This window comes from Martes martes (assembly GCF_963455335.1).
Source record: "Martes martes genome assembly, chromosome: 1".
NCBI classification, from domain to species: domain Eukaryota; kingdom Metazoa; phylum Chordata; class Mammalia; order Carnivora; family Mustelidae; genus Martes; species Martes martes.
Window position 1 is genome coordinate 39,274,110 of NC_137888.1, and position 27,925 is coordinate 39,302,034.

At 34.8% G+C, this 27,925-nt stretch overlaps 2 protein-coding genes across 4 annotated transcripts in view; one reads left to right on the forward strand and one right to left on the reverse strand.

Annotated features, from left to right (window-relative positions):
• Positions 1-6,452, forward strand: part of CHMP2B (charged multivesicular body protein 2B) — a 28,278-nt gene extending 21,826 nt beyond the window's left edge. For both annotated transcript variants that reach the window (XM_080810204.1, XM_080810205.1), the window contains 3 exons: positions 833-935; positions 4,462-4,568; positions 4,752-6,452. In XM_080810204.1, coding sequence (XP_080666330.1) covers positions 833-935; positions 4,462-4,568; positions 4,752-4,862 — 321 coding nt within the window. In that variant the 3' untranslated portion in view covers positions 4,863-6,452. The remainder of the gene's footprint in view (positions 1-832; positions 936-4,461; positions 4,569-4,751) is intronic.
• Positions 6,453-10,704: 4,252 nt separating this feature from the next.
• On the reverse strand, positions 10,705-27,433 carry POU1F1 (POU class 1 homeobox 1; the record flags this gene model as incomplete). 2 transcript variants are annotated; one of them, XM_080820756.1, is made up of 6 exons in its annotated part: positions 10,705-10,915; positions 11,963-12,023; positions 12,737-12,901; positions 15,335-15,559; positions 24,564-24,635; positions 27,292-27,433. In XM_080820756.1, 6 exons carry the CDS (start codon positions 27,431-27,433, stop codon positions 10,705-10,707), a joined length of 876 nt encoding a protein of 291 aa, XP_080676882.1. The 2 variants fall into 2 exon arrangements, with proteins under 2 accessions (XP_080676882.1, XP_080676881.1); XM_080820755.1 differs by having other exon boundaries at positions 24,564-24,713.
• Between the last annotated feature and the right edge of the window lie 492 nt (positions 27,434-27,925).

Below are 27,925 nucleotides of genomic sequence, written 5' to 3' on the forward strand. Positions count from 1 at the left end.
AGATTTTGGCTTTTGATACAAGAACAATGGAATCCCACTTCCAGTGTCTCTGTGGGCTGGAGGGGGATGGGGAAAATCCAGTGTTATACTTAAAAGTTACTTTGGTAGTAGCAACGTTAACAAAGTAACTTTGTAGTATCCAAAGTTAGCAAAGTAACCAAAGTTACTTTGGCAGTAGATTGTATACACATTGGGAAAAGACTGCTTGGTATCTTTGAAACTGATGTATTTTCTATTGTATAGTGTCTTTGGCCATACTAGATAGCATTAATCTCTTTTAATGAAATAACTTGTGAATATAAAACATAAGAGAATTCTTTTCACATATTTCTATAAAACTCAGTGTTCTGTTCATTTCTTTAAAACATGGTTTAAAATAAGTGAATGGATTAAGTGTGTATACTGTGTGTCCCCCTTTTTAATTTAGACATCAAAAGCTTAATGAAAAAATTTTGTAAAATTTAAATTGCCATTCTTTTCAATTTAGGCATTACGTGCTTGCCATAGAGTAGACAAATGTAGTTGTCCCATTTGAATAGCAATGGATTTTTTTGTTGACAATGCTTTTTAATTTTTTTTTTTTTTTTTTTTTTTTGGCCTACTGTTCATATGAGTTCTTTCACTATGGTCTTTATTACATAAATGTTAAGCAGATGGTTTCCAAGTGAGTATTTCATTTTTTCTAGAATACTAAACAGTCTTATGTTTGATTATGGCAATATGTATATCTTTAGAAAGCCTGTATCTAATTTGGTTTGTTCTCTTTGGACTTATTTCATAGTAAAAATGTCACATTTATGTAGCCAACATGAATCTTTTCATATATTTAAAGACAATGCAAGCAGTTAACAAGAAGATGGATCCACAAAAGACATTACAAACAATGCAGAATTTCCAGAAGGAAAACATGAAAATGGAAATGACTGAAGAAATGAGTGAGTTTAATAACTTGTAATGAAATTTAGTTTTTTTATCTTTGAATCAGCCAAGTTTATTTACTAGCAACCTCATATTCTAATCCATAAAAGCACAAATGTTGAAAAAAGCAATGATACCGCAGCCTTCTGGATAGATGTCTATATTATAACTCCAGTGTATTTTTAAATTTGCAAAATATAAGGCTCAAATCCTATCAAACTTTACTGGAAAGAAAAATATAAAATATGATATGCCATATCTTTATGCCATATTGGCCCCAGCGGTTTTACTTCATTGATGAGGGGACCAAAACCAACTTGTGAATAAAAGAACTCTTCATGGTATGAATTTGGTAGTTTCAGAGTTGTGTGTTGATTCTTTCATACTAGAGAAGATCCCTATTTCTGTTGGAGGTAGAGATAATGAAGTGCTTTTGTTCTCATTTTTTCCTTTTCCTTCCCGGAGTTATTTAATACTTAGTTTTCTTCTTTTTTATTATAAGTTAATTTCATTTTGTAGAGGAACTATGGAGAACGCAAAGGAACAAAGTTTATTTAAAAAATCTATTATCACACCACCCAGATATTTTATTTAATTACTGTTAATGTTATATGTTTCTTTCCTGTATTTTCCCATATCTTAGTTAAATCATACTACATGTGCAATTTTGAAACTTATCCTGCTTTTAAAAAACATAATAGTATGATATACACATGTACTCATGACCTTAAATCTTCTCTGAAGTCTTTTTTTTAATACTGTATAATATCAATATTAAATAACTTCAGTCTTAATTTATTGAACTATTCTTACATTGGTCAGTAACATTGTTTTAAAATTTGTTGTGTATTTGCTAATCCTTTGATAAATGTTTCTATATTATTTTTTACTACATTTTAGAAATATTCTTAGAGTATTAACTTATTTAAGGCTTTTGGTTCATACCACATTCTTCCCAGAAAGATTATCCCAGCCTTTATTTTACTGCTAATAAATAATCCTGGTCAACATTACTTAACATCTTTTGTCACAACTGACATCATTGTTTCGCAAAGGTATTTTCTGATTGTTTTACAACTATGTAGAGATATGCCAGGTTTAGCTCTGCTTAGCTGCCAGCATTTTAATTTAATGGCATTTAGTGAATAAAATAGTGTACAATTAAATAGTATCTAATTAAATTACCAGGAATACTAAACTCACCACTGTTCAAGTATTCAATTTCAGAATATCTGTTTTCCTTTTAGGAGTTATTGTAAGTGTATGTGTGTCTTTGATAGTTCAGAAATTCTTTAGCTTTGACTGTGAATCTTTGCTTTGAAAAATAGGACTTTTTGGAAACATCATTAGTGAATTTTTAATGACTGTGAGAATGGTCATTTATATAATGATCACAGTATCTAACATGTGTATGTGATTTCCAATGATGGCACAGGTGTGAGCAGATTTTAGAGGAATTAACTTTTCCATTAAGCTATAATGAAGAGAATCAATAGGCTCAAACAACTCGTTTCTGTCATAGTTCTCATTTGTATTTTAGTACTTTGCAAATGGGTCTGAAAGAGTAGTAATTGTTGGTGATTACTCATTTCTTCTATGACCTAGTAAAGTACATTAACATTAGTATTTTCATCCAAAGGTAAATTCAAGGTTTAAATGGGTATATCTTTTTCTAATTGAAATTTATATTGTACAGTACTACTCCAGAACTTGTTCACATTCCATTTTGGAAACAGGAACTTTGAGAAATCTGTATTTTATACACACACACACACACACACACATTTTATATACATATGTATATGTATATAAGTACATATATATAAATTCAAATATATAAATTATATATATATAAAATATGATTAATTTTGTTGTACTTTTTTTGAAAGCATCCTTCTTTGTTAATCCCTAATTATACTTCTCTGTTCTTTTCTCATCTATTCCCTTCTTTCATTTTTTCTGCAGCTACTTCTTAATTGAGTCCCTTATAAACTTTGACCTGTACTCCCTACCTTCATTATTGCTTCACTTACATCTAAATTATTTTTCCAGAAACTTACCTCTGAGGATGCCAGTGAGATTCCTTTAGTGGCTTCTTGCTGACTATAAAATAAAACCCCCACATGTAAATCAAAAGCAGTTTTCATGTCAGGCCCCTTTATTTTGCCAGTGAACATACCGAGGCCCAGAGAGGTCAAATGACTTTCTCCAAAAGTTGAATCCACTAAGTGGAAGAATTGAAACTCTAATTGAAGGGTTAACCTTTGCTTTATTTCTTTATTGCTTTATTTCTTCAGAGATGATACTATGGTTTTTTTTTGTCCTTGAACATAATACAGCTTTTTCCAAATGTACTTTATGCTATTGAGCTAACACAAAAAAATCAGATTGTCCAGTCATGCTCATACTAACCAGAGATCTTAACCAGTGTCAAGCTTTATTAATAATATCAAGGACACAAGCAGTTAAAATGTACATGTGAAACAGGGAACATCCCAAATGATTCCCCAGATCTTTTTTCCCATATCAAACATAAACTCTTTGACCCAGAATAATAGATACACCTTTTCCATTCATACTCCTTAAATAAAAACACAACAGAAGAACTTGCCCTACTTGAGTGAATCCTTATTGTCTTCCACCAAGTCTTTACTCATTCTGTACTCTCTCTCTCTGTTTGGTCAAATCCTGTGCATCTTTCAAGGAGCACCTCACATGTACTTCCTCCCAGTTGGATGTAATCTCTTCCCTTTATTATCTTTCTTATTTATACTGATTATTAATTGCTTTTCTACTTAAATGTAAAGTGTACCTGAGGTCTTCATTTTTCTCTCTCCATTAATTATAATTGTACTGCATGCCCAGGCACTTTGTTTCAGAAATAAATATGACAATCCTAACGTGATACTTTCTATACAGAACCTTTCCCATAAATATTTTGGGAAGGAAAGGAAAGGAGGAAGAAAGGGATATAGTAGTAATAATCTTTGCAAGGTTAAATTGGATGTCATTCTTCAGACAAGTTTAATAAAGCATTGAACCTTAGACTTTGTTAGAATATTCTACCTACATGTTGAATGTAAATTTAAGTTAAAAATAATAGGTCTAAAAAGAGTAAATTGTCTCCCTAATATTTACAGGATATTTGATTCTTGAATATTATTCCGTGGTCAGATTAAACAGCTACTAACTCGCTCAATGAATATAGTTTTTGGAATCATTACTTAAAAACTTTAAGCCCTTGGCTGTGAATTTCTTTTGTTGTTTTTTAAAGACACATTTTTCAAAATCAGAGTAGACTTGTTTTATTATAGGATAATTTGTGTTGCAATGAAAAGTACTCCAGATTTAGTAACTCAAAAATGTATAAGTGAACTTCACTAATTTTTGAAAATGACTTTTGTAGTGTGTTGGTTCAGCTAAGTTTGCCCTGGAGTAATATACAAATATGTATACATACTTGGGCCACCTTCTAAAAATATAAATCTAACTTGAAATCTGTTTGATAGTAACTGTAATTTTGTTTCTCCCCTTTCCCTCAAGTCAATGACACACTTGATGACATCTTTGATGGCTCTGATGATGAAGAAGAAAGCCAAGATATTGTAAATCAAGTTCTTGATGAAATTGGAATTGAAATCTCTGGAAAGGTATGAATGTCTTCCATCCTCGGTTGGAAATCGATTCTACCAATTTTGTCACTTAAAGTTAGCTTTTGCTGTTAGAGGCATCTTTTTATATATTTGAATGGCAAACGTTTTTGTAGCATATCCTTTGTGTCCTTGCCCAAATGTTTGATAATGCACATTTTTTTTCCTTTTCCTTTAATATAGATGGCCAAAGCTCCATCAGCTGCCCGAAGCTTACCATCTGCCTCTACTTCAAAGGCTACAATCTCCGATGAAGAGATTGAACGGCAACTCAAAGCTTTAGGAGTAGATTAGTCAGAAAAACCATACTATTTTGCTTACTTATAATTATTTAGGAAACCAGGCACAGTGCAGATTCCTTTTACAAAACACATTTATTTGCAAAAATGAAGACCATGGAACAAACAGTTGTTTCCTAACCCATGACTATTTTGAATCTTTTACCAAAGAATGACAAGGATGCAAAAATGGGAACAGTTTGGATTTTAATTAGAACTCTTTAGAAGTGATGATGTGTAAAATGTTTGACTTCTCTTCTGCATGGCATAGAGAAATTATATTCGTTACTTAGTGTTTATGTTCTGTCTTTTTGCAGTGAATACAAAAATCTTGTTAAACGCCACTAGGCACCAAATAAAGAGACATGTAAAAATATTAAAAATATATCATTAATTCTGTATCTGTTGCTTGTACTTTGTTAGCGATATGTAGTATGACCATAGGCAGTTCACCTGCCAAATTATTTTTAAATGATCCAAAAGAAGAGTGCTGTTTAAACACCTGTCCTAAAAATAGTCATGAGCTTTTCTTTTCTTTTTTTTCCTTTGGGAGAACATTCTAGTTGGTAAGTTTATTACCTTTCAAAATGTGCTTGGCACCTGCCTTAAACAGCACAAATATATTGTGCACATCTTTAAATTATTTTAATGGACAGAAAAGACTTAAATTTTAAACCAAAATTAAGGCCTCTTAGAAAACTTATCCTGGCTCTCTTTTATAAAGCTTATGAAAGTAAATTGAATGAATTAGCAAAAACAGACACTGAATTAATAACATTTTATAGTAATAAAACTGTATTTTGGTCTTTCTTCCAAGAACTGAGAAAACTTTCCCCATATAAAATATAATTTAATCTCTGTTTAATTTTGATCTTCAATAATGTGTATATTGAACCCTCTGGAAGCCATCCTTTTTAATTTAACACTACTATGACAATAGTATGACAATACTTGACCTAAATTTTAAAATAAAAAATAACATTTTTTTCTTGGTAAATAAACTACAACTTTGTCAGAAATTATTGCCTAAATGTGTATTAATGTATTAGCAGTATTTTTTAAGGTGAAGTAGCTATGGTATTTAATGTATGTATAGGAAGTGAGAAAAAATAAAATGGCAGATTAGTTAGGGATAGAATTTAGGATTAGGTTTGTTTAAAAAAGTCACACTGTAATATATGGGTTCTAGCATATCCCACCATAAAAACTGTAGAGGAGATCAGATAGGTGTAAACCTGGTCAGCTTATGAGGATGGACATTCTGGTCTAATATCGACAATGTAAATCCCATTTTATGACAGGGTCTACATGTGGCATATGGGTTGGTGGGAAGAATGTAAAGTTTATATTGTTTATAATTCATAAACCATTGTATGATGTTCAAAGATCAGGTCGCATTATTGATAGTATTAAATAGTTTCCCTGACCATTGATGGGTCAAAACATTTTACTGGATTATGGGATGTTAACCCAGAATTTGTTTTGATTCTTGGATGTACTTAATGATGCCAACTAACTTTATTTACTTTCTTGTTTACATGCGGGGGCTTTTGTTTTTAAAAATTATTTTGTTAAAAAAAATTCCAATAAAGATTTATTGCTATTATGCTTTTTTCCTTTATCTTTTACTCTATTATTGGCTTCTGCTAAATTAACATTTTTATGCATATCTGGTAATTTTTCAAAAGAATGATTTTTATTATTTTCCTAGAAAGAAAATTAGGTAACTCTCTTCCTTACATTTTCACAAATGTCATTTCTATGAATTAGCAGCTGATACAGGACTGATGTTTATGAATGGAGTAAGCCTAAGAATTGGTGGTTTCGCATGAAATTGATCTGATGACTCCTTTTCTAGAACTTGCAGGGGATAAACATTTTTAAAATTCTATTTTTAAACAGGTAAGTCTTAGTGATTTCCTTTATTTCCAATCATACATGGATACTATAGAAGGCTCTGGGACCCAAAGGAGAGAGGGGAGCCATTCTAATTTGGCTATATTTATAAAATGCTCCTGTGGTCCATTTTCACAGTCATAAGTTTTATACTGTTACACTATCCTTTACTAAAAATAAAACTTACTTTCAATCCTTAAGATTAAAAAACAAGGATTATTATACATTGAATTCAATGAAAATATAATTGACCCTTCAACAATGTGGGTATTACTAGTTAGGGGCACTGACCCCAGGCAGTCACAAATCCACACATAACTTTTGACTTCCCAAAAACTTAATTACTCATAGCCTACTGTTGACCAGAAAACTTAACGAATAACGTGTCAATTAACACATATTTTGTATGTTACCTGTATTGTATTTTGTACAATAAGATAAAGGAAAATGTTAAAAAAATCATAAAAGTAAATACATATATGGTACTGTCTATATTTATTGAAAAAAATCTGCATATAAGTGTACCTGCAAAGTTTAAACCCATGTTGTTCAATGGTCAACTGCACTGACTTGTTTTTTTTTTTTGCCTTGCTTTCCCTAACTTCTCTTTTTTGGCAAAAGGATTGCTTTAACAACTGTTGTCAAGCAAGAGGTTGCCAATAGAGAGTAAAAGAGCATAGCAATACCTCTGTTATCAAGAAGGATGCAGCCCAATGTCACATTCTATTACTGGATGTAAAAACCATGGGGGTGGGGGGGCGCCTGAGTGGCTCAGTGGGTTAAGCCACTGCCTTCGGCTCAGGTCATGATCTCGAGTCCCGCATTGGGCTCTTTGCTCAGCAGGGAGCCTGCTTCTCTCTGTCTCTCTGCCTGCCTCATTGCCTACTTGTGATCTTTCTCTGTCAAATAAATAAATAAATTCTTAAAAAAAAAAAAGATTTAAAAAAAAAGTCATGTGTGGTGGAGATTTCAGGGTATCAGAGAAGTGGAATGTGGTATGAAAATGTCAGTACTGATGATAAAAGCTAGCCTTAGAAAACATAAAATGACCATCTGTCAGATGATTGTGTTGTGTAGACTACATTCTGTGCTCTGAGAGGAGTACCTGGCAATGGCAGGCCCAGTGGAAAGGGGCTCAAGATTGTGACCCTTTAAGACCAGAGATAATCTGGTAGCCTTGGGCTTTATTTTATTCAGCCTGCACGGTGATACATATTTTATTACTTGCATTTGAGTGCCTTTAGGAGAAAACTGTACTCTCCCCTTAGCCCCAAGTACATCCCTTACTAGCTCAGTAGCCACACTTTTAGCCTGATCCTTGTGGGCCTAATTTAAATATGTGCTCCTATTTTAGATACTCCCTTGTTAAAACACGGTGTGTGTCTAGAGACCAATGATGGCTTCCTCCTTTGATGCCATTATTTAGGTTTTTGTAGCAACAGAAAAATGGATCAGCTTTTCAATTTCCTCTCTAGAAATTGAGTCTTGTCAAGGGACTTATGACCATTCTTCCATACTTACTTCCTATAAAAAGTCAATTGGATTGAATTCACCTTAGAGGAAGCCTGGGGAGTGTAAAGTTTTATTTAGGGCACTCTAATTATTGGAGCACCACACAACAGACAGTTCCCTTACTGCGCCCCGCCCCCCCATCCTCCCCAGAACTTGAATGCAGGTGCGCACAGACACACTGCTCCCATCCCTGAACACTGAAAACATTTTTTTACTAGATCAATCTTTCCACCATTAGAGATGGAAAGGTAAATTTATGAATGAGTGTCAACCACCTCTACCAGATAAAACTGAATGTATGAATTGTATAACTGACAAATCTGTTCTAATGGACTATACTAAATTCCTGAAGATTTACCACTGAAGAGTTCACAACAACATAGGATGGAAAGACTACGGCTAAAGTCAGCTTTGCCATTTATTCTCAAATAATATTACCAAATTTGCCTCGGAAATTACATTTGCTATTTGTTTAATTGCAGTTTAGCACTCTAAATAACTTACCTATTTTTTATAAAAAGATCAATATCTATTAAAATATCTCATTAATACAAATAAGTGAACAGTAAGTACCAGTACACTTAAACTAACTTGTGAGTAAAGATTTGCTATTTCAGTATTAAGTATTGATTCAAAATAATTCCTTTTAAGGAGAAAAATTACTTCCCAATGTTTGTTGTATCGAAACTGGAATGACCTTATGGGTGAATGTCTGATAAGATATGATCATATATATATGTGATGATGATAGCAGCATACATACATGCTTATTTTTTATTAAAGATTAAACGTACCCAGCAGATTCATAAAGAGCAAAAAGTCACTACTCTGATTTATTTTGCATTACATTTTGTTTCTATTTGCAACTTTCAGACATGCATATTTGCATTTTTGTGTATGTATGTAGGATGTATTTATGTTTGTATATACATCCTATCCCTGCCATTTGCAAACTGAAGAATCCCTTTGCAATCAGTGTGTGTGGTAAGCTGGTGAAGTATACAGAGAAGGAACTGACATATCTACATGGCTGAATAATTTGGAATTTACTCTTGAATAATAAGTTTTTGTATATATATATTTTGTTCAACATTTCCTGGGTGCTAGATGTATACTTAAGCATAGATGATTAAGCCACTGAAAAAAATATTTTTTTGTTAATAACACATCAGAATTTCTCGTCTTCCAATTCTTGGTGATTATGCATGCATGAACACATAAGATCTATAGAGATTATGACCTGTACAATGCTTGGTCTTAAATTAATATAAAAACCATGATACTGGACAGTATAACTTAGTAAGCATTCTAAATCAGTAATAAAAGTTGGTCTAATTATTTCCATTTGTGTTATAAAATAAGTTAGATAAACATTGCCAGCAGATTATTTTAAATGCAAAAAAGGCCTCTTAGATATTACCTTATAGTTTGCTTCTACATGCAAGTTTCAAAGAAGTGCATTCTTATAGATTAAATAAATATGTTCCTTGGATATAATTCCCCAAATTTAAATACTTAGTATGTCAAGCTTTTTCATCAATAATAAATCCTACTCTCTAACCAATTAAACCAAAATGATGTCTTTTTTGAGAGGATAGCAGATGATTTTCTGGGTTGTGAGACTTAAATTATGTTATTAAGTTAGGCACCCTTCAAGATCGTAGCGGTTGTTAACAGCCCACTCCTTTGTTGATTTAACAAAGATAACATGCCGACTAGGCGCAAACACTTTCCGGGGAATGGAGGAACAAAGACAAACAAACCAGGTACCATTCTTGCGCTGTTGTAGCTTACAGAAGAGCTGTTTGGGGTTCAAGAATCCATAAAAGATATTTTCTATAAACATCAAAAAAGCTAAATCTCTGGGAAGAATAAAAAGATAAAAGTGTCACTTCTGATTAAGATTTATTTCTAAATGCACTAATAAAATTCAAAGGCACCTCTGGCTCTTAAGTGCAAACTATTCAGTTCAAACTATTAGAGCTGATGGTAAGCAGGACATTGTTTAATCAATTTTCTAATTGTATCTTCCGTTGTGATATTCTTTACTTGGCATTGTGACTGAAATGTTAAAAAGCTAATAAACAGCCTTTGGAAAAGGAATCAGACTAGAAGACCCACATGCACACTGTGTGTGTGTGCGTGTGCATGTGTGTGTCTGTAGATAGAGCCAGAGGGAGAGAGAGAAAGAATGTGAGAGGATCACTGTTTTATTCCTGTTGGTATCTTTGGTTGAAACATGCACAGTTTGGCTTCAGAGAATAATTCCTTTAAAGAAAATAATTCATCAATATTTAAGTTGTATTCTTTTTTAAAAAAGTAGAAAAGCCCTGTAAAAGTTACTGATATAAAATGATTTTTGAAGCCAACCAAATAACTAATTTCTATTTTCGTTGGAGAAGAGAAAGGAATGAAAAACAAAAAAATTGGCTGTCACACAATAATAAATTTTATCTGCATTCAAGATGTTCCTTAGAAATAGTAAATAAACTCTGATTAAGACTTGTTTTCACCCGTTTTTCTCTCTGCCTTCGATTGCAAAACCAAACTCTTACTACTTCTTTCTCAAGATTCAGTTCTTCAGCCATTCGCATGATCTCTTGAGAGGAAGGTTTATTCTGTTCTCCGAAGTGCCTCTCCAGAGCATCTTTAGCAGCAATACTAAGGGGAGGGGTGTAGAGAAGGGTGAGATGATAGTGTTTTTATGATGTTTTGGCAGATCAAAATTAAGTAATGTTGAATATCCTAAATATCAACATTAATACCGTTTAAAGACTTTGAAAACCCTTCCAAAATGTCAACAAAGCTAAATATGCAGTCTGTAGAGTTACTGAGCCAAGTAACAAGAGGAAAGTAGTAAGATGTTCTGGGCTTTCTGTATTTATCCCACTTTGTGCCACTAGAGGGCACTGATTTCCTAAAAAGGAAATGAACACTGGTGCAGGCATTTCTAAATGTCTCTCAGAAATCATTTGTTATTTACAATAGACGAAGGTGTTTAGTGAACTCATCGACCAAAACAAAACCTGTATTTTAGAATTTCCTCTGTAATTTTCATGCAAATTACCAAAAGATCAACAGTTTATCTGGTTTGAAATGCAAGGTATCATGTTGGACTTTAAGACTGAAACACTGATGACTAGTTTTGCTTTTTTTTTTTTTTTTTTTTTAGATTTTTATTTATTTATTTGACAGACAGAGGTCACAAGTAGGCAGAGAGGCAGGCAGAGAGAGGAGGAAGCAGGCTCCCTGCGGAGCAGAGAGCCCGATGTGGGGCTCAATCCCAGGACTCTGGGATCATGACCTGAGCCGAAGGCAGAGGCTTTAACCCACTGAGCCACCCAGGCGCCCCTAGTTTTGCTGTTTTTAATAACATAGATACCAAGTTGCCAGAGCAAGATGTATCGGAAAGGGCAGCAGAAATGATCACTCTTTGTAGAAGTGATTGTTCAGTTTGTATTTTATCTAAGACTTGTAGAGCAAGTGTTCTTGAATCAAATAACCTACTTTTCTATCAAATGTTAAGAATTACTAGCTCTCCCTTTCTCACTACTAAATTACTAAATTATGCTTTTTCACCAATCTTGTTTTTTCAGTTGACTCTACTCACCATACATTTATGTTCCGTTAAACCTATATTATCCTCACTCTTCTGTTTATATTATATATTCCATCTCCTCTGAATGTTTTAATATCTTAAAAGAATACCTTATTGTTGTTCTTCGCTTCCTTTTTCTTTCATTTGCTCCCACTTTTTCATTGTACAAAGCTGTAATGTGGGGGAAAGAGAAATGATTACAAAAACAAAGTAGGTTAAAAAAATCAGATTTGAGTTTCAAATTTTCTTTGTAAAGCGATGCAAAATAAAGTCACTATACATTTTTGTCTTAGATTTTTGTACTCTACATTATTTTATAGTACAAGACCAAGATACAGATGTTAATGCAGAAATATTAACTTTGCACAGACAACTGTCTATTAGTGATATCCTGACCATACTTTTCTTGGAACACTTGCTTTAAATGCTTTCAAGCCTTGCTTTTTATCCAGCCTTCTCATTAGTTGAGTAGATAATTTTATTACATTAGCAATTGCTTCTGTACTTACTTGGAAGACTGGTGTGCGCAAATGCTCTGGTTACAGTAATATCGGGTTATAAAAATTCATGTATGATCACTACAGTACGAACAGAGCCAGAAAATCTGGATGTGTTAAAAAAAATCATTTCACCACTTCACGCCTCTGCCACATTATCCAGAAAGCGTCCTTATGCAGCTTCTTTTCTCACTATATTTACCTTCTCAAGAAACTTATTTCTGCACATGCATGAGCTTTCCTCTTTTCGGGAATATGAAACATTTATTTTTCATCTGAAAGAGAAAAAAGCCAACTAAACTGCAAACCTCTCTGCTTTAACTTAAATCCTAGCAAGGAAGCCATCGTTTTTAGGTTAAGACATCACAGAGCCTATAGCTTCAGTACCTCCTACTTGCTCAGCTTCCTCCAGCCATTTAGATAATATTGCTTTTAGCTTGCATGCATTTTTAAAGCTGAGCTGCAGGTTCTCGAATCGGCAGATAGTTGTTTGACTGAATTCAGAGCCGTGCACAGCTGCCAGGGCTTCCCCGACGTTGGTCTGGGTATAGCCTGTGAAAGGGCAGGAGAGATCTGTTAGCTTCAGCTCTTCTAGAAGCATTCATTTTGGCCGGTTACCACAGAAATTGTGTCTTTCTTCATCGACTATTAGATATTGCTTTTAAGCATCTATTCATTGGCAATTTAGAATTGCTTAGTAAGTTCAGTGCAGAATTGCTCAGGACTCTAAAAAATACTTCTAGTTATTTTTTTCTAGAAGTCAAAAGAATTCAGACAGGAACCCCTGCCATTCACAATATTTAGTGAAACAGGATAGGTATTCGTAAACGTGTTATATATAAGACACTTACAAATTCTTTCTCTCTACTATTATTAAATATCTGATATATGCTCAACAATATAGTATATTAAATATAATGCATAAGTTATAATGATATAAATATTTTTATCTCAACTGTAAGAGTACAAAATTCAACTATATTGTTAAAGGGTACCAAATAAAAATAAGAATTATGCTGACTTTCCCTGAAAACGTGTTTATTATGGCACTGTGATCACCCAATGTTTTACATGTATTTCTGAGCACATTCATTTTATCATTTGGTAATGCTTCTATCTTCAGGCCAAAGCTCCGTTTAGATTGTCCCAAAATATTTTTAGAGTACAGGTTAGTATCAACCATCAACACAGAATTTGAAATACAGCCATATGAATAACAAACTGAAAATGGCTGTTACAAAGATGCCCACCGCTGCTTATTCCATATAGGAACTGCATATTAATTCAGGGCCTAAAGCTATGTATCTGTATGCATAAAATAGCTACGTACAATGCCCATCAATAAATATCATTACAAAATTACCTGTGCTTCATTCCACAAGTGCAGAGGGTGGAACTATCATTTTCACTTAAAAGATACACTACTTCATGAATTCAAGTCAAGGTTAATTATTATAGTTATTTTATGTTAAAAACACTATTGAATAGAAAGTGTGTAAAGGCTATGAACAGACAGTTCTCAGAGAATTACAAATGACTGTAAAACACGTGAAATAACACTTTTCAATCTTCACTCATAAATTTAAAATGAAACCACCAGAGCACGTGAGTGACTCAGTCAGGTGAGCATTGGACTCCTGATTTCGGCTCAGGTCATGATCTCAGGGTCACAAGATGAAGCCCCATGTAGGGCCCTGCACTGGATGTGGAGCCTGCTTAAGATTCTCTGTCTCCCTCTCCCTCTGCCTCTGTCGTACCACTCGCACGCGCTCTCTCTTCCCTTCTCAAGAAAAACAAACAAACAAAAAACAAAAACAACCCCAAAACCCACCACGGGAACCACTTTGACTTGTCTGATTTGCAAAGATCCAAAAGATTAGACCATAGTTTTCCTTCAATAATTTATTCTATGTGCTGCCAGTCACTGTTCTAAGGGTTGAGGATATGCTTTTAAAGAAAAATAAAAATGGATAAAGAAAAAACTACTGCTTTCATAAAGATTATATTCTAAGGAGTTTGCCAAGAGACGCTCATGGTGGTGGTAAAATTTGGCATAACCTCTATATAGACCAATTTGATAACATCTATCAGAATTACAAATATACGTGCACTTTAAGAAATTGTGTATATTGGGGCGCCTGGATGGCTCACTGGGTTAAAGCCTCTGCCTTCGGCTCAGGTCATGATCCCAGGGTCCTGGGATCGAGCCCTGCATAGGGCTCTCTGCTCAGCAGGGAGCCTGCTTCCTCCTCTCCCTCTGCCTGCCTCCCTGCCTACTTGTGATCTCTGTCTGTCAAATAAATAAAATCTTAAAAAAAAAATGTGTATATTTATACAGGTACAAAATGCCATCGATAGAGTCAATCATTGTACGGTGGTTTTTAACAATGTAAGATTGGAGACAACCTAAATTTATCATCAGTAGGGGACTGGTTAAATAATATATTCATGAAATGGAATTTGATAGACCTATTTAAAAAATGTCTCAAAATTAATAAGGAAAGCTCTATCAGGTAAATGGTTAAATTAAAAAAATCTGAAGAAATATAAGTATTTGCTTATATGTGCAAACAGTATCTCTGGGAGGATGCGAAGAAACCAACAACATTGATAAGCAGGAAAGACAAACATAAAAAATACATTTCACTTATACCCTTTATGCCTTTGAATCATATGAATGGCTCATCTATTCAAAAAAGTTCAAACAAAATAGGGAGAAAAACGAGCACTTCAAAGTTAATCTTGAGGTAGGTAAATTGAAAAAAAAATCAATTTAAAAATCTATGTATTTAGGATATTAAGAATTAACAAGGAAATAAAAGGGGTTTTTTGGTAGGATTTTCATAATTGGACTAACTTAAATCCATAGCACAGATGTAGAATGAGAAGTATCGTGGACTTCTGAGCAGAGAATAAGAGACTGAACAGTAATATCAAGGATTTGCAGACCAAGTTGTACGCCCATTACCCTTAAGAAGTGCATACCTAACTTAATTCTTCTCACTTTAAATTCATTGGCAAACTTCTCAAGTTCTCGGATTTCTGGAGAATCCATGTCTATTGGCTCTTCAACCAATTTACTTTTCCGCCTGAGTTCCTGCTTGAAATCAGTGACTGTGGGGTCCTCTGCCAAGAGAGGCTGGTGCATGGGAGGAAAGCCATGACTCAAGGTATGGTCAGGAAACTTATAAAGACAAGGTGTTAAGCTCCCTGTGAATAAACAAAGAAAGAGAAAGAAAAGGGCCATTTGTAATTATCCACCATTTCTATACAAGCAAAAGTTTTGCACCTTAGAACGCATTATTCCCCTGCAGCCATCACAATTCTACAAGCTTAACTGACATTCAGCCGTCTGAAATGGAAGTCAGAGTAGCTTAGTATAAATGTGGTTATTTCTCTTCCACCTTCCTCAGAGCAGTGAAAACAAAAATAATGCCAAAGAGCAAATTCTCTCAGAAGTATGTTTTCCATTATTTTGTTTTCTCTTACAAGACACCTGTTCCTGTGAATCTGAGGTTCAACTGAAACCCGGATGTATGTTTTAACCTCTGTTTTAATTCATGACACAATCTGTGATGTTTGTTATAATCAAGGCATAAGGTTAAGCGCTATGCTGGGAAGTTTTCTTAGGATTCGAAAATGGACTTTGTGATATTAAGAAACTCCATGGTTTTAACAGCCAGTGCTTAATTTCAAGGGGAAATAATCATGTCTTTTAAAAAATTGAATGAAGGCAGGTAAAAAGAAAAGTATGAGAACATAAAATACACTAATATGCTTAAATAGATTCAAGGAGTGAATAGAGAAAGGTAATTTCTAAAGTTCTATTAAAAAGTCAGCATCAAGATTTCTTGAAAAGTATACAATATAATGGAATCATTTCTTGATTATTATTTAAGAAGCAAAAATAAGTGGCAGGAAGGGTGTAATTCTAGATATGATGGACATTTACCCATAAATGAAGCATTAGATCAGTTGATTGGGTTAAATGATAAAAGACCAAAAAAGATCTAATTCTTAAAAAAATTGCTTCCAGGTTTCATTCTTTACTAGAAAAGAAGAGTTTCTCAATTGGGGACATTGGTGAGAGGATAGCATAAGCCAAATTTCCACACATTTTATTTCTATTTTCCTCATCAATATATCACGTTTTTATTGGTAGAGATTTCACTTTGATTTATATTAAATGACACTTGTATAACCAACACATTTTAATATAAATAGAATATTTGGTAATTATTCATTTTTCTTATGATTATAAATAAATATTTAAACTAAAAATAAATTGCTATAGGATATAGGCAATAATCATTCTTGAAAACACTGGAAAAATTTGTCAAGTTTATGCTACCTATTAATTCTCTATAAATACATTCACGAATCAAAGACATGAGTAATAATGTAGTTTTCCAGAATATATAAATCTTACACTAATATATCAATATGTAATGACCAAAGAATAGTATAAGTCAGCAAATGGTTGGCTTGTAATATTTATATGACAATATGTAATTATAAGGTATACCCCTCTCCAATAGACTATATTTTTTTTCTGGAAACAAAGTAAATACACAAGTGAGGGGTTAAACAAAATAGCACAAAATAAATTCAGCTGCTGTGAAAAATATGTGAAAGAAATAATTTCTATCTAAAAAAAATCCATGCTACTTTTTACAAACCAATATTATTGTTTTACTTTTTAAAAGTCAGTTAATTGTCCGTTTTATGCTTTAGTCATTTTATGCTTTGATCAGACCAGATAACATTTCTTTTAAAGATTTTATTTATTTATTTGACAGAGAGAAAGATCACAAGTAGGCAGAGAGGCAGGCAGAGAGAAAGGGAAGCAGGCTCCCTGCTGAGCAGAGAGCTGGATGCGGGGCTTGATCCCAGGACCCTGAGATCATGACCTGAGCCGAAGGCAGAGGCTTAACCCACTGAGCTACCCAGGTGCCCCAACCAGATAACATTTTTAAGAGAAGTTTTTGAATTTTTAATTCATTACATAGTTGAACTTTTGGAAATGGTTATTAATTTGAGGGTTATTTTCAGCTTTCTATTCATTTTGGATTTCTGCTAGTTGAAGTAAAAGACTACATTAAAAGAATACTCATCACATTTATTTTAGCATTTATTTGATATTTATCTCAAGACTTTGTTTTCACTTTGGCTTTCAGAGTTGGATGTTAGATATATGAAAAATCTTTTCTTCTTTCATCATTCAAAAATACCACATGCCACTTAAGACACTTAATGATGAACGACTCTGAGAAAGAGTAAAAGCAGTGAGCAAAAATGAGGTTGCTGGGTGTTTTCTCTATCTTACTGTATTTTATTTCTTATTTGAAATACAGTTGACACACAAGGTTACATTAGGTTCAAGTGTATGCCGTAGTGATTGAACAACCCCCTATGTTATGCTCTGCCTGCTCTAAGTATGGTTACCATCCACCGCCAGATGATGCCATTACAGTATCCACGGACTATGGTCCCTGGGCTGTACCTTTCAAACATGTGACTTAATCAGTCCATGACTGGAAGCCTGTATCTCCCACTCCCCTTCACCCATTTTGTCTGTTTCTCCACCCACTTTCCTCTGGCCGCCATCAGTTTGTTCTTTGTATTTATGGGTCTGTTTCTACCTTGTTTGTTCATTTGTTTTGTTTTTTAGATCATACATATAAATGAACTCATATGGTATTTGCCTTTCTCTGACTTATTTCACTTAGCATAATACCCTCTAGGTCCATCCATGTTATCACAAATGGCCATCAAGAGAGGGGGAGGAGGGGCAAAGGGAGAGAGAGGGAGAGAATCTGTAGCAGGCTGCACACCCAGCACGGCGCCCGACCTGGGGCTCGATCTCCCAACCCCAAGATCATGACCTGAGCTGAAATCAAGAGTTGGATGCTTAACCGACTGAGCCACCCAGGTGCTCCCTCTCATTCTTTATTTAAGGCTGAGTAATCTCTCTCTCTATATATATGTGCACACTACTGTTTGATTTTTGCACATTCAATGTATTTTAAGGCACTTTAGATAACTCATTTAACCTATGTCAAATTGTTTTTATTATCCATAAGTAGTTTGTTACATATCTTTTATATGATAAGCCATAAGTTCTGAATTTGTTAGCAATCTTGTTCACTATTTTCAATTTCTCTTGCTGACCATAGTCACACACCACAACAAATCTTCCATGTGATACTTTGTGCTGTATTCATTTCACATTTGTCATCTTCTTAGCCTTATATAAAAGCTAGAAAGAATTTTTTTTTATTCACAACTTAAAATTTAGAAAATTTAGGTAAAAGGCAATAACCTCCCTCGGGTGCCACAATGAATCAACGATACAGTTGAAACCAGAACTGAAGTCCAATGATCACTTCAGTAAACCACATCAAAACAAAAACCTCACTCATTTTTCCGGCAGTCTGTCCTCAGGTAAACCAGATGACTTTCCTTTAAAGACATTTGCAGTTTAAACACATTTGGCTATATTAAACAGATGATTTCAGACAAAAATATTATAACTATTAAAATCTTAGAAGATAGTCACCTCTATTTCTGGAAAATTATAAATGTAGTTTATACATTGTAAACACTCTGGGGAAAAAAAAGTCAACATTTAAAAAAAAAACATTTGAATACAAGTCCATGAGAAGAGCACAGAAGACGCCATGTTCAGAGGTTTGGTGTCCGGAGCAGAAAGGAAAACACGATGTGTGATACGTTTGTATTTTTCATTCAGTGAATATATCCATAGTTATCCACACAGATACGGTTTTCCTGGAGCTAAGCAGACTTGAACAGAAATTCATGATGGTCACAGGCACAGCCAAACAAACGGCAGTGTCTATCGCGTGATCCTGTATTTGGGGGAGAGTGGAGAGTAACTATGGTATGGTATCTATGGCAAAATATTTTTAAAACCTTTCTAAAGCATGGATTATTGAAAAAGAAAAAAAAAATAGGAAGAAGATAAAAGCAGCAGGGAGTCCTGTGCAGTAGAGTTCTTGTAAACCATTTCCACAACATTGATAAAGCAAAATTATCTGTAAGCCCTAGAGAAGCACACAGTGAAAGAGCCTGGAAGTGTTTGCACATTATTTAGAGCCCAAAGTATATGTTCACATTGTGGATTAATCCACCAAAGACGTTCTCAATGGCTGTGTATATACTTCCGTGTGGCAGAAGTGGGAGAAGAGGTAATCTTTTCAAGCAGGCCATGGGGAGGCAGAGGTGGCTGGCTCCACACTGTGGCCCCGCCCCATGTAACTGCCAACATCTCTGAGGTTATGGGCCTGAAGCCTTAGAAGAACACGCAGGGAAAGCAGTGGGATACAGTAAAACACACCATCTTGCTAGAGACGTGCAAAGGAATGTGTATTGGATATTTCCATTTATTTCTTTTTCATCACAGAAGACAATGCAAAGCAAACCGTAAATGCGACTTGTGATCTCTTCCCTTTTGTGCATTGGTAAATCCTATCCATATACAACAGGGATCCTCCGCCTGGTGTTGTAATTTATTTGGAACACAGCCATGCAGAGTTGTTTACACATCGCCTATGGCTGCTGAACGGAGTAGTTGAGAGACTAAGAAAGCTTAGGGAAAATACCTCATGTTACTGCTCCTGAACAGCCTTTTCTGGTTCAGAGGTAAAAAAAAAAAAAAACAACCCTTCAGAATCACTTCTTCCCTCAGAGTCAACACAACCAGAACAAGTTAGGGAGAAACAAAATGGGAGGAAGAGGAGGGGGAAGAAAGAAGAAAAGGGATGAGGAAGTAAGGAGGAGGAACAGGAGGAGGAGAAAGAGAAGAAGGAGAAGAAAGAAAATAATTTAAGAATAAGAGATGGGCTCTAAAGTTGACTATTTTTCCACGTCAACCATCAAACTGATTTCTGTTGCTTTGTGCCTAAGAGTGATGGAGAGGGCACTTACAGTCATAATTTCTTTTCTCTTATTATCCACTTCCCATTAAAAAATAAAACAACAGCAAAAAAAAGGACATTCATCTTCGTGGTTAATTCCCAAACCTCCGCTATTTTGCTTTTCTCTTAAAATTAACTTTTAAACGAGGACTCTCACAATTCACCTCGGTTTGGCCATTACGTAATCTGACCCGGCCGGATTTAACTGTCATCCCTGTGTGGTTGATGGGCTGTCTCCACAGGAGGGCGGGCAGGGTGAGCCGGTTTCCCAGCTTCACCCAGCTTCGGAAACCAGAGAACAGAACCAATTTCAGATACCCAAGAGTTAGGATTTCGAGAGGGCTTTTTTTGTTGTTGTTGTTGTTATTTTAATGTGTGTTTATCTAGAAGAACTTCTGAAGAGCATTTTTAATTCACTCTAGGTTGTTGAAGTGTCTAAATTCTCAGGAATGAAGGCATAGAAGACGTTGAGATGGAAGTGTATCTAAAGAGAAGATCATAGGAAAACCAGGTCGAGTTGGTACAAATCTGCCACAGTCCAGCTTCAGCAGAGTGGTGGCTCTCACCGCAACTCGTACATGAAGAGGCTGAAACTATTTGCAACGAGGAGGATGGAACTAGAGGGTATTATGCTAAGCGAAATAAATCAATTGGAGAAAGATAACTATCATATGATCTCACTGATATGTGAAATTTAAGAAACAAGACAGAGGAGCATATGGGAAAAGAGGACAAAATGAAACAAGATGAAACCAGAGAGGGAGACAAACCATAAGAGATTCTTAATCTCAGGAAACAAACTGAGGGTTGCTGGAGCGGAGGGGCCCTGAGGTGTTGGGGGAATGGACACTGGGGAGGGTGTATGCTCTGGAGAGTGCTGTGAATTGTGTAAGACTGAAGAATCACAGACCTGTACCCCCGAAACAAAGAATACATTATATGTTGTTAAAAAATAACAGAAAGAAAAAAAATAACAGAAAGATATATTTAAAAATTAATAAAAACAAAATGAAGCACAGGGTGTATGCCTAAAAAAAAGAGAGAGAGAGAGACAGAAACTCAGAGAGGTGAAGTGACTTGAACAAGGTTTCTAATTAGTTCATGGTGCAGCTAATTCATTTTTCCCAATTAGTCATTCTTTTCAGTGTATCCATTCCTGGACTATAAGGCACAGTGGATTCATCTGGTAATTGCAAAGTCCTCTCTATCAACCTTAACAAAAAATTAGTTATAGCTCTTATTCATTTAAGGAAATGCTCAAGCTAAATGGAAGCATCAGACTGTAGGTTCTAAGATTGCCACATTAAAATAAAACAATTTCATACGCTTTGAAATATAGGTCTTTCTCTACCTTTCCTTTCATAGGGCATATGTGACAATGAACCTGTCTTTGTTGTAGATGATAAGATACTTCTGTGAATTGTGTGGCAGTGGCTGATTTGATGAATGCTTTGAGACTTCTTGGAAAATTCTAGTGACATTAACCAGGTTTCTCTTGTGTATTTTATACCTTTGCTCTCTTATATTTGAATTTCTGTGTTTTATAACTCAATTTGTGTAGCCTCTCTGGGGATAAAGACAGGAGAGTTCAGATTCTCTGAGGTTTAATCTGCTATGATGCAAATACTCACACTAAACATATGTCAAAATAGTGACATTCTAACCAATAATAAAGCGTAACACTCAAAAAATATTCAAATATCATCTCTATGCTTGCCATGGTGAGTTTTTCTTCCAGGGACAACATATATTTGCTTTTAAGACTATGGTGATACATTCAAATCTTAGGATAACCATTTTTGCTCATTATGGTACTAACCACCCAGGCTTTGGGTCACTTTAAAGGGCTCTTCTCCTTTCCAACTGCAGTGAGAAAGTGGGTTTGCCGAGTGCCTGCTGAGAGGACTTGTTAATATAGCCTGAGCTGCCCATAGACTCTCATTGTGAACCTGGCCCGGAAACGAGAAACATGTCAGAATTCTCAGGCCAGCTGCAAATTCACTAGGCTCGTAGCCAGTGGCCTTCATCTGGTGGGAAGGGAGGTGGCAGCAAAAACCATGTTAAAGTATTTGGGGGGGTGCCTGAGTGGCTCAGTCAGTTAAGTGTCCCACTCTTGATTTTGGCTCAGTTCCTGACTCAGAATTGGGATCGAGCCCCACATGAGTCTCTGCACTGTGTACAGAGCCTGCTTAGGATTCTCTCTCCCTTGCCCTCTGCCCCTCTCTCACCAACCCCCACTTCCTTTTCTCCCTCCCTCTCTTAAAAAAAAAAAAAAAAAGATATTTGGCCTGTGACTGATGTTACCTTTTTATTAACCTCAATCCATGGCTGCCTGTCACTGGGTTTAGAAGGAGCCTAAATGTGGAGCTGAGTTTGTGGGAATTACTGTGAATGAACAGCAAGGACTCCCCTCCAAGAGACAGCAGCACACGGCCACGTGCTCATCATTCCTATCATGATAATCAAAATGTAGTGTGGGCCACAAGAAGCATTTTGCCTGCCTCTCTAGTGGCTAAATGCACAATTTAGTATTTTTATAATGAAAGTAGTTTATCATCAAAAAGGGCTACTTTCATTAACCATGAATACTGATTAGCTATTAAATATGTGAATCATAAATGATCAGTTTTCGAAGGAGAAAATATGGTTGTCCCTATTTCATAATTATTAAAAAAAGAGACACTAGGATTTACAGGTCAGTCTTCATTTTACTATAAAAGTGAGGATACTAGTTTATTCAAGAATGCTGCTTGGTAGGATGTAAGTGAAGCTAATTTATTCTGGAATATTTTATTTTAAAGTTTTAGTGTTTTATTTAGTCTCAAACTGAAAAATATGGAGAAATTAAATGTCAGTGAACTAATTTTTTATTTAGTTTTATTTCAAATTTATAGTCATAGATCCATTTTTTTTTCTGTCACTTATTATGGATGATAACAAGACACAGCAGTGAGAAAAGATTTCCCTATTATATGATTCCTTTATCTAAAGCTTCTCTCTCTCTCTCTCTCTCTCACACACACACACACACACACACACTTATTTTCTCACAGAGCCCCAGTAGTTTTTTGTCACTCATCAGGTTTCTCTCCTTGCTGTAGCAGTGAATATAAAACATCAAAGAATAGCTAAAAAAAATTAAGTGAACAAAATTGTGTACTTTATTAAACCATCAAAATCTTCTTTTTCTGGCCATATCCTAAAATTGAGTTATAAAGTTTTGTTCTGAATGGATTAGGTCAGATTTTCCTCTTCTTTAAGGAACGTGTTATCGCTGCCTTCATACAATTATCAATAGATAATTAACCTTGATCTACTGATGCTTTATGTATCTAGAGGAGAAACATAAGTAACTTTAACTCTTCAATCTCATTTAAGACTAACAACTCTGAGCTGTCAGAATTTCAAATGATTATCACTGAACCCACTGCAACTGACTCTTGGCTTTCAATGTCTTATTTATCTTTGGACCACACATCCAGAAGAAATATTGCACTGAAGATGTTTTATAAATCTGTGCTGTTTGCTTTGGTAGCCACACGAAGTTAGTGAGCCCTTCAAATGTGGCTAATGCAACTGAGGAACTCAATTTTAAATTTGACTTTATTTTAGCTAATTTATGTTTAAATTTAAATAATTTAGGGGAAGGGAGGGAACACTGAAGGGGAAGAGATCAGAGAGGGAGGTAAACCATATGAGACTCTTGACTCTGGGAAACAAACTGAGGGTTGCTGGAGGGGGGGTGGGTGGAAGAACGGGGTAACTTGGTGATGGGCATATGGAAGGCACCTGATGTGATGAGCACTGGGTATTATTCACAACTAATGAATCATTGAACATTATGTCAAAAACTAATGATAGACTATATGTTGGCTAATTGAATTTAAATTAAAAAAATTTGAAATAACAACATGAGATTAGTCACTGCTGTATTATTACTGGATCGAACCCACTGATAACATCAAGTGACAGTCAGTAGTTTGATAGTCAGTAGTTTGATAGTCATCAATTAGAGTAAGAATCATACAAAGCAAATAAAAGAGTTAAGCACAGAAGTTCAGGTCTATAGAGAACAAGGGCAATGAGATTTAAATCATTATGATCACTGAATGCATCCAACTATCAGGGAACATTTCAATAAATAGTGGTTTACCAGCAATTTCCAAAGTTAAGAGATGAGAATTTCATGATACGCTCTGGTCAAGATTCCCTCGGACCCAAGAAATCCATCTAAGTGTCCCCAAACTCAATCTCTATATGCAGACAATTTTTCTTACCTGCCATCACTCCATAGGTCGATGGCTGGTTTCCATAATGACAGGAAGGAACAGAATAATGAAGTCCTGTTGCTGTGTTTCCCAACGTTGTCACCGAGAAATATGTGCACAAACATTTAGGAGTTTGGATCAAAGACAAAATAGACGGGACTGGTAAGAAAATGTATGAGGATTCAAGATACATTCATTTCATTGCAAAAACACACATTTATGTGATTCTTAAAGTTATATGGCATAATTCGTTTTCTCTTAATGGAAATTCTCTGATGAGTGGGTTAAAAGCAGGAATCAAAGTTTGCCTCAAGTAATCAGATCATAAATCATCAGTGTGGATGATAGCATTCATTAACTATGCTGTGCTCTGTGAAGGGGAGACTGACCAGTTTGGATGTTAGCCAGTTGGGAGTTGCAGAATTCTTGTAGGTTACATCTCATATAATTATAATAAACTGACTAGAGGAATAATCTCTTTAAATTCTTGTGTAATATGGTAATATGGAGTGGTCTTTCTCTGGAAGAATGAATAGAGAAAACAACTCTTGAATAACCTTTATTTCTGCTTATTCTCTTTTTTGTTTTTGTTTCGTTATTTTTTTAAAGATTTTATTTATTTGTCAGAGAGAGTGAGCACAGGCAGACAGAGAGGCAGGCAGAGGCAGAGGGAGAAGCAGGCTCCCTGCTGAGCAAGGAGCCCGATGTGGGACTCGATCCCAGGACCCTGGGATCATGACCTGAGCCGAAGGCAGCTGCTTAACCAACTGAGCCACCCAGGCGTCCCTCTGCTTATTCTCTTAACAATTTCTTCCATCCAAAAGAAAATGGCCAAGCAACTAGCCTCTAATTGGATACAATCATAAATATTCTAGTAAATTCAGAGATTTATGAAAAACCCGTGACAGTGTATGATGCATTTATGCTGATGCTGAAACCAAGAGGTGGTATGTTTTTTGCGTGTACACAATCAGTTCAACAATTACAATAATAAAAGCTGGTCAAAAAAAAATTGGTTGTTGAATGACTTGAGATCTATAAAGGTTGAACCCAGTATATAAACATAACCATTCATAGTTACTTGCCTTGTGGAATCAATGTATATTATGAAAGTAAATTTAAAATACTAAATTTTAATCGAGCATTAAACATGAATCACCAACTTAGAGTTTGGGTATTGACAATAAAACCACCATTTATATATTCTATTTTCTCAGTTTTCCTTCATATCCTGAATATAATGGTGGGTTTTTGTAAATATAATAGGATCATAAGTCCTTGAATAAATATGAGATATTAAAAGTATAGAATTAGAATCCTTTGACAATATTGAGATGCCATCCAGTGATTAAAGACTTGAGTTCACTTCAGAAAGCAAAACATTTTCTCTTAATATTGAAAATCTTCAATATTTTAAAATACTTGCACAAATTTTCATTTTACAATTAACATGTAGAAAGAAATAAAGTCACTTTACAGTATAATGATATTTTATATTATAATGATTACATGTAAATATCTTACTATGCAATCTAAAATTAAACAAATAAACAAGAAACCCATGTAATGTCCAAGTGTTCTTTTCACTATAAGCAGTATTTCTAGTTTCTTACTAAGTAATTTATAATTTGATGGAAAAATTATAAAACTGATGCTATTATCATGTATTTAAATGCTATTATTTGTCTATTTACAATAGATATATCTATTATTTAAAATATATAATCAGTTATGTGATAATTGCTTAAATTTACTTACAGCACAAAATTTGGTTAAAATACTCTATTTTCTAAAAGATATGTTTGGGGAAACTCCCACTATTTTCTTTTTATTTAAATTATGAGACTCTTTGGTAGATGAAAAACAAAACGAAAAACCGTCTACCTTAATAATTTCACCCAAATCCAGATATGCACTTTCTAGATTTTAAAAATTCAGCTGCAGATTAATCCCAAACTTACATATGAAAGAAATTTACTCAATCCAAGACTTTGTCAATTTATAAAGCTACTTCATTACCACATAAAGGACACATTAGCAACACATACCTATTTGATTGCATTTGAGATAATATATTCAATTTTCAAGCTTACTTTTTACATTAGAAAATTACATAAGGAAATATTAAAACTTGGTTAGAGAGACTGAAGACTCTTTAGAACTCAGTTTTAAGATATTTTAACTCAGTTTGTGGGCTCTAAATGCTACATATTGCTTCTAGCTTTGATTTTTGAGTTTTGAATGATGCTAATAATGTTTGTTAAAATCACTTAATTACAGTATTCTTTGAAATCCACTGTTGTTGGTATTGGGAATCATTCAGTTGTGTTTACTACAAGGTATATGGATGTTCTTGGACATAGTAAAACCAAACGAAACTCTAAGATAAATAAGTAACACCTTTTAAACCCTAAATTATTTCAGCTATTCCTTTAGTTTTGTTCCTTACCCATAAATATTTACATAGAAACGTTTTCTGGATTAAAAACACCCAGGCTCGCTGTTTACTTTTGTAGAAAATAGATCTTCTTTATAATAAAACCAACAATTAAAATAACTACGCTTAATAATATTCTTTAAAAATGTCTAAGGTAGTTTGGCCTTTTTAAAATAGCCTTCATATTTAACGTAAAGGGAATTAAAATGAAGGAGAAAATAAAAGAAGCAAAGAGATTCTAAACTAACAAGATTGAAAACATCCATCCGGCCACACGCAGACGGGTAGGGGAGTCCGTACCTGTGGACATCACGTTGGTGGCATGGTTGGAGACCGGGAGGCACTCGGCAGCGCTGTGATGCATGATCAGAGGCAGAGTTGCAGAAGCCTCCGAATTCAGAGGTATGAAGGTATCAGCCGAAGTAAAAGGTTGGCAACTCATTCCCCCAAGACAGTAGAAAGCTGAGAACTGCTGCTCCCCAACTCAGACTTTTATTCTATTACTGTTTCCAAGGGCCGTTTCAAATCTCACTCTCTGCATATATACATCAGGAAGGCCCTGAGCACCAGGAGGGCGCGTGCTTGGTACTTATACTGCAGGGAAATCCCTTTATACATGTTAATTGTCTTTTCCCAGGGGTATTGCTTTATCAATGTGAACCGTCTTCCTTCCCACCCAAACCTAATCCATGCCCAAGAGGGACCCTGGTTCTGGGGTATAGATAGAGGGAAAGGGAGAAATCTGAAACTTGAGTGGAGAACTTTAGTGATTCAGACCTTTTAGAAAGGATTCAAGAGCTTCAGAAGTAAGTGTCCCTCCAAGAAATAATCCTAAAATGAATTGAAAAATACTAGGTGCCTCTGGGTTACTAATACAATAACAAATTTTTATATAGGAGATTCTTTTTGATAACTTTTATTCAATCTGCGAAAC